The following is a 6964-nucleotide window of genomic DNA, read 5'->3' on the forward strand; positions in this document are numbered from 1 at the left end:
CAAGCCCGGATGTCTCTTCCCATGGCCTTCCCTTCCTTAAGTAGCGTTGGTCCACGCGGGGCCCACATACTTGCGATTGGGTTGCACGATCCGACATGGACGATCGATGACGCGCCCCTCGCCCTGATTGGTGGATGCAGTTGGGTTGGCTGCCATGGCAGCGCTGTTAGCTGCTTGGTTGGCTGCCATGGCAGCATTCTGTGCGCTTGGTGTAGTAGCAACAACTGGGTCGCTGACAGAAATTAGTATAAATAAATGTCAATGATGATCAAAACAATATGAAAGACAACAATTAATACAAATAAATGTCTATGATGATTTGCCCTCGCTGCCACGTCACAAGGGCAATGCACCGTGCCAGTCAGCTCAGGTACCTTCGGTTGCCATTATTTTTTGAAATTGGCCTCAAAGTATCTCTATTCATTAAAAAAAGAAGGAGCCAATTGTTTGATTTATTAACACAAAACCAGATAAAAACCATCACAACGCACCCGTAAGATAAAAGGCACCAAGTCTACCCAACTACCACACGACATACACGCTGTCGAAAAGGGGAACACCATCGAGGATTTCTATGAAGAGTCATCGTCATCACTGCTCCCTAGGAAGCGACCCCGACTTCACCAGGAAAAACAAAGTAAGAATGTTCTAATCGAACGAAGCACAAGATTCATGTTGCCTTGCGTGAAACAATCGCCCACAACGAGTCAAGGACCACACAACTCTGACTTCATGTTTGGTAACAAGCAAGACAACAGACGATGAAGGCTAGTTGCAACTCTGCTCATCCCGCCACCATCATCATTGCCGCATAGGTCGCAATACTCATCCAACACCGCCGGTTGGGCACCTGCCACAAAATGAAATTAGTAGATAAAAGAAAAACTAGACAACCAGGTTTCCTGAAGAACCAACACGTGGGCCCAGGCAACGGCACTGGCCATCTGGCAAGACCGAGGAGGACGTATACTGACCGACTAGCAAAATTAACTTATTTAACTATCAACAGCTTAGCAAAAATACCCAATACAACGCCATAGTGCTAACACCATGTGGAAGAGAATTGAAGACACACGAATCACTTTTCTTTCTTCCCCTAGAAGGAAGAAAGGGCGATCTAGCCAACAACCAGGTTCTTCCGCCGCCCGTCGGCGACCTCGGTCATTGATGGTGAGGGGGGGGGGGGGGGGGTCACCGGATCCACACGTGTGGATCATGTAGCTTTAGGTCTTAGGCCATAGTAGCTTAGTTTTCCGGTCGTTCATCGTCTTGGCTTCAGCGGCGAGGTGACGGTGTTGAATAAAGAAGATTCAGATCCTTCCCTAGCGGGGTGATTGGTGCTATGGTTGGGGATGGTTTTAAAAAATCAATTTGTTCAATTAAGGTGGTGTGGCGACAGCGGCATCCTCGTGGTGGACTTATATTCTCAGGCTCCGCCGATGGGATGACGTTTACTCCAGCGCCGGCGCGGAGCCTGGGAGGAGTCCATGAGCAGATGCACATTGTGGTCTGCATCGATGCATCTGGAGGATGGCAGATCGTGTGTTGGGTTCGTGGTTCGTGGCTGGCAGGTCCGGTTTCATGCTCCGATGTACTAGTCATGAGGGGGTGCCAGAATTGGAGTTTGATGGCGTGTCTGGGGTGTTGTCCCGGTCTGATTCGTTCAACAACAACGGCTTTTGCCTTGGGTGAGCCACCTTGAAGGTCCGCAAAACTGCATATCAATGATGAAGCCACGTCGAGCTCAGATGAGGAGGTAATCCGTCATTTTTTTCCTTTGATGTCTGATGTGATGTTGCTGGAGGTGTTGGTGTCTAACTCGGAGAATTCTTCAGTCTTGATTGTAATTTTCTTTCATGGCTGATGTTTCTTCGTGCAAAGGCTCGCGTTTAGCTGTCTTTTTAGTTTTATCATGTCGGTGCGTACTAATGAGACACGTACTGCCATAGAAAGAAAACAACACCTTTTTTATATGTAGAAAGAGAAAATAACACCTTGTGGAAGAGCCTACGAAGAAAAAGGAAGGAAGAGAGAGCGAGAGTCTTCTAGACGCGCGTCAAGATGAGCGCACCCGGCGGATCCAACCGCCGCGACGTAACAGAAGCAGGTGGGAGTGGGACAGTGGCATGCCATCCACCACTAACCTCACCTCACCTCTGTTGCCCGCCGCGTCACCCCCCTAACCAATCCTATTTAATCCCGCTGGCGGGCCCGCGCGACAGCGACACACATAAACAGGCCACCCCACCCCACCGCCACGACGCGCACGCATCACTCCTCCCCATCTTCCCTTCCCTTCCCTTCCCCCCCACCGTACCTCTTCTTCTCGGCCTCACAACCAAAGATCTCCCCAAAATCTCCCGATTCCCCCCTCCCTCCCCCTCCGCCCGCCGGCCGCGGCGCAGCGCAGCCGCCATTCCCCCTCCCCGGCCCGGCCGCGCCGCGTTGATTCGTGGTTGTTGGGGCAGTCGGTCGCTCCGTTCCTGGCTCTTCTTGCCTGCCCTGCCCTGTGCCCACGAGGTGCCGTTCCTGGTCTCCCCTGTCCCCCCACCCCGCGGCCGTTACCGGATCTCGTGGTGAAGCCAGCCCAGCCGAGGGAGGGAGGGAGGGAGGGACGGAGACGGCCGAGCTCCGGCCGGGATTCGGAGCCGGCGCCGCTCGCCATTTGGTCTGATTCCGAGGAGCGACGCCATGCCCGGCTGCTCCTCGGATTGATCCTCGGCGCCGGTGCTCCCTCCCGGCTCTCCTCGCCTTCTTGTCCAGCTTCAGCCCGCGAGCCTCCGGATCGAAAGATCCAATTCGCGGGGCATTTTCCCGTCCTCCTCCCCAATTCCTCCGCAGGACTGTCCCTGTCTGCCAATCGCTCTCAATCCCATCCTCTTTAAAAATTTGCTCTTTCTCTCTCCCCCCTCTCCCACCAAGATCCAATCCCCACCGCCGCCCGCATTCCGCGCTTCTCCCGCCCTCCCGCGGTCGCCGGCGATGACGTCGCCGGTGACGACGCACGCCTCGCCCTTCCTGCTCGCCCTGCTCCTGCTCCTCTCCATCCCGGTCGTCTTCCTCCTTGGGCCGCGCCTCCTCCCGCCCAAGACGCTCCCCGCCATCCCGGACGCCGACGAGTCCGACGACCTCGCCCTCTTCCGCCGCGCCATCCTCTCCTCTTCCTCCGCCAAGCCGGCCACCACCTCCTACTTCTTCCACCGCCGCCCTCGGCCCAAAGTCGCCTTCCTCTTCCTCACCAACTCCGACATCGTCTTCTCGCCGCTCTGGGAGAAGTACTTCCATGGCCACCGCAAGCTGTTCAATCTGTATGTCCACGCCGATCCCTACTCCGTCCTAGAGCTGCCCCCCACGCCCACCTTCCGCGGCCGCTTCGTGCCAGCCAAGGCCACGCAGCGAGCCTCCCCCACGCTCATCTCTGCCGCCCGCCGCCTCCTCGCCACCGCACTCCTGGACGACCCGTCCAACCAGTTCTTTGCGCTGCTGTCCCAGTCCTGCATCCCGCTGCACCCGTTCCCCACCATGTACAAGACACTCCTCTCCGACAATGCTGGCCCTCACGGCCACCACCGCAGCTTCATAGAGATTACGGACAACACCTCCATCCTTCATGATAGGTACTATGCCCGCGGTGATGCTGTGATGTTGCCAGAGGTGCCGTATGACCAGTTTCGTGCTGGATCGCAGTTCTTTGTGCTCACTAGGAGGCATGCCATCATGGTTGTGAGGGACATGCGGCTCTGGAAGAAGTTTAAGCTGCCTTGTCTGGTCGAGCGCAATTACTCGTGCTATCCGGAGGAGCACTACTTCCCCACATTGCTGGATATGCAGGACCCTGCTGGATGCACCAAGTATAGCCTCACGAGGGTGAACTGGACAGATCAAGTCGAGGGCCACCCACACACGTATCACCCTGGGGAGGTGTCGGCCAACTTGATCAGGGAGCTGAGGAAGTCGAATGCGAAATACTCATACATGTTTGCACGGAAATTTGCCCCGGAGTGCCTCGAGCCGCTGATGGAGATTGCGGACTCAGTCATCCTACGTGACTAGGCCAGCAGCACCTCACATTTGGGGTTGTCGGATAAACTGAGATGATGAGGTACGGAAATGCGCACTTGCTGCTGCACTGTTGAAAGAACTAATCTTCTGTGTAGGTGTTGTATTGAGAGAGTTGTCTCTGAGTGGAGTGTACATAGTATGAAATCCGGGAGTTTTAGGAATTATGCAGTCTGTATGCTTTTAACACTTACATAATAAAGTTGCACGCCTTCGTTAAGTCGTTATGTCATCAATTTGAACTTTTAAATATTTATTATGTTGCTGTGTCAGCTTCTTGTAGGACAGTAGATGTGAAATGTATTTCCTCACTTGGTACATTGCTATCAATGCATGTAGTGCTTTTTCAATGAAGTGAACGCATCTGTTGCTCTTATTCTAGCAGTTTGTATATGTACATTGCTATAGAAAGCTTTACTGTCTCTCTGGATTATTGTCAGACTCCAGCACTGATCATTAATGTTAACTGACGACTCTCCAGAATTTGCACTTCTGGGGTTCTGTTAGCAAATAAATTTTAGGGCAATGCTCCTTGTTTCCCCTGCAGGGTTGTGATGCGATGAACAGGCACGAGCTAGTCCATCTATCCCTAGAGATCTTTCTTGAGGAATTCCCATCCTTGCTCTTCCATGATTGAAAGATTTTCTGGTAATAGACGGTGCTGGTCGGTGAGTATGGTATGGCAACTAATTGTTCTATGTGAGTATGCTGTTTGAACACGACCGCTTCTTGGCAAGTAACATATCAGTAGCTAGGATGATCATCCTATGTATTACATGGACTTAGAGGGACTATGTCAATACATCCAGCGGCGGCTTTTGTAGTTTTTATTGCATGTATATAATATGTCACGCCTGTTGTGAATACTGTAGTTTGGGGTTGCTTTGTTCATAGCATTGTTCCATTCGTTGCGCCAGCCTGACACTTTGAATAGATAGATAATAGTAACTGAAGGGCATATTTGACTTTTTCTGTAGGATTCTTCTTTGTAAGGATTTTGTGAAGTGAAAAGAAAAGTAGAGCTGCACTAACAATACAATTCATGCGAGCACCCTTAAACCCTAATATGCAGCCAGTTGGTTTAAAGATTCTTCCTTTCCATATTGTGGATCCACTGGACAAGCTTTGTTTGGTGACCTTCTGCCCCACCAAGGGCTGTTGCCATTGCATAGTGTTTGCCCTTTATCTGTCCAGACTCCGACACCTTAAACCGATTGTCGTGCCGGTTTTGGGACAGATCTTAAAAAGAGAGCAACCATGTAGGTTTGTTATGTTGCTATTTTAGAGATGGTTAGTAACGATGGTATTGGAAAGTGTATGGGTGCTTTCAGGTCACGGATTTCTGATGTTCGGTTTTCTGCAAGAAACAAGAACATATATAGCAGGGCATGCACCTTAAAAAGTTGATACTAAGATTGCCTTGTAGGATGGTTGAACATGCAATGCATCCCAGGGAAGTTGGGGTGTGTAGACATGTCCTTTTCTGTCAAATAATATATGTCTATCTAATCCTGAAGCACTGGATCGAGTTGATATCTGTTTTGCCCTCACTTGCCAGCTTAGCTTTCTTTGATATATATATATAGATAGATAGAAAAAGATGGGGACTGGAGAGATGTCTTTTTCTGTCTAATATTCATTTGTGCCTAGACCAAGATGACGCCTCTTTTAAGTTGCCCTTTACCGGCTTTCCCAACTAGTTCGTGTCCTGTTTTGTTTTTCTCGATCAAAAGGTGCCTTGTCCAGATTCCATCCCCATAGAAAATGGAAGCATGGACAGTTGAGGCTTCAGAGTATGATTAGCCTCTGCTTCATAGGCAAACTCCCAGGAAGAGGAAAGTAACCACCACCAGCAATGAACTCTTGCTTTGCCCAATAGAAACACTGCTTGAAAGAGTTGGAACTTCTTTTTTCCTAACCTGCAAGTATAGAACTATTTTTTTCTAATTAATTTCTTGTTTAAATTTTGAAAATTCTTTCAATACAATGAACAAATAAATCCAAAAGGGTTTCTATTCAATGATGAAATTAAAATGGATAAATAGGAAATGCCTTTTGGATTTTTGAAAAGGACAGATGAGTCAGGCTTGTCCCATTCTGATGACATCCTGTGCGGATTAGTCGATTCTTCATCAGGTATGTATTCTGGGGAAGCATGACCACCATGCTCAGAAGTCAGAACCAGCACTGGCTTCAGTCCGTCCAGGAAGGAAGATCCTATCATGTTTTCTGTTGCTTTATTATACTGTTAATAACAAGTATGGTTTGGAGTAAACATCCTTTGATGAATCAAATGTGGCGCCTCCTTGCAGGCGTACGGGCCTTTAGTGTTGTTATTACAGTATCTCGCACTGTGTTATGCGTCAACATGTTGCTATAGTTTGTCATGTCAGATTCACAATTGACTTTGGAGTATGCGATTTTGGAACATACAGCTACTCTGACTCTCCGTAAAAGAAATATAAGAGCGTATAGTTCACTACTTCAGATTTTGGTTCAGATTTTGGAGTACTTGGTATCGAATTCGGGCATTACGTTATCACAGTTTTATGAGCGCTCTCCAAGCAGGCACAAATCATAAACAAGCGCTGTATACTATACTCCCTCCATTTTTCAAAATATAATGCGCCCGCGCTTTCCAAGGTTTAATTTTGATCATAAATTTAACCAACGAGATCAACTGCGGGGGGAGAAAAAAAATTATATAATTGAAAACTTCTTTCGAGTACGAATTCATTGGTATAATTTTTGTTCCCGCCGCAATCGGTTTTGGTTGAAGCACTAGGATAGAGGAAGCACTATATTATGGAATGGAGGAAGTATCAAAATACCACGTCAGTAAATAACTCTCATACTTCACAGAAAGATCCTACATGGGGTATAGAAGGATGACTGCAACACACGG

The 6964-nt window shown here is 49.1% G+C and overlaps 1 protein-coding gene across 1 annotated transcript; it reads left to right on the forward strand.

Annotated features, from left to right (window-relative positions):
- The first annotated feature begins 2300 nt into the window (after nt 1-2300).
- Nucleotides 2301-4930, forward strand: LOC125510502 (glycosyltransferase BC10). The gene is made up of 2 exons (XM_048675708.2): nt 2301-4102; nt 4607-4930. The coding sequence occupies exon 1, from the start codon at nt 2983-2985 to the stop codon at nt 4051-4053; it is 1071 nt and encodes a 356-aa protein (XP_048531665.1). The 5' UTR covers nt 2301-2982; the 3' UTR covers nt 4054-4102; nt 4607-4930.
- The last annotated feature ends 2034 nt before the right edge of the window (nt 4931-6964 follow it).

The sequence above is a fragment of the Triticum urartu genome, chromosome 5A (genome assembly GCF_056163025.1).
Source record: "Triticum urartu cultivar PI428250 chromosome 5A, HENAU_Tu73, whole genome shotgun sequence".
NCBI classification, from domain to species: Eukaryota; Viridiplantae; Streptophyta; class Magnoliopsida; order Poales; family Poaceae; genus Triticum; species Triticum urartu.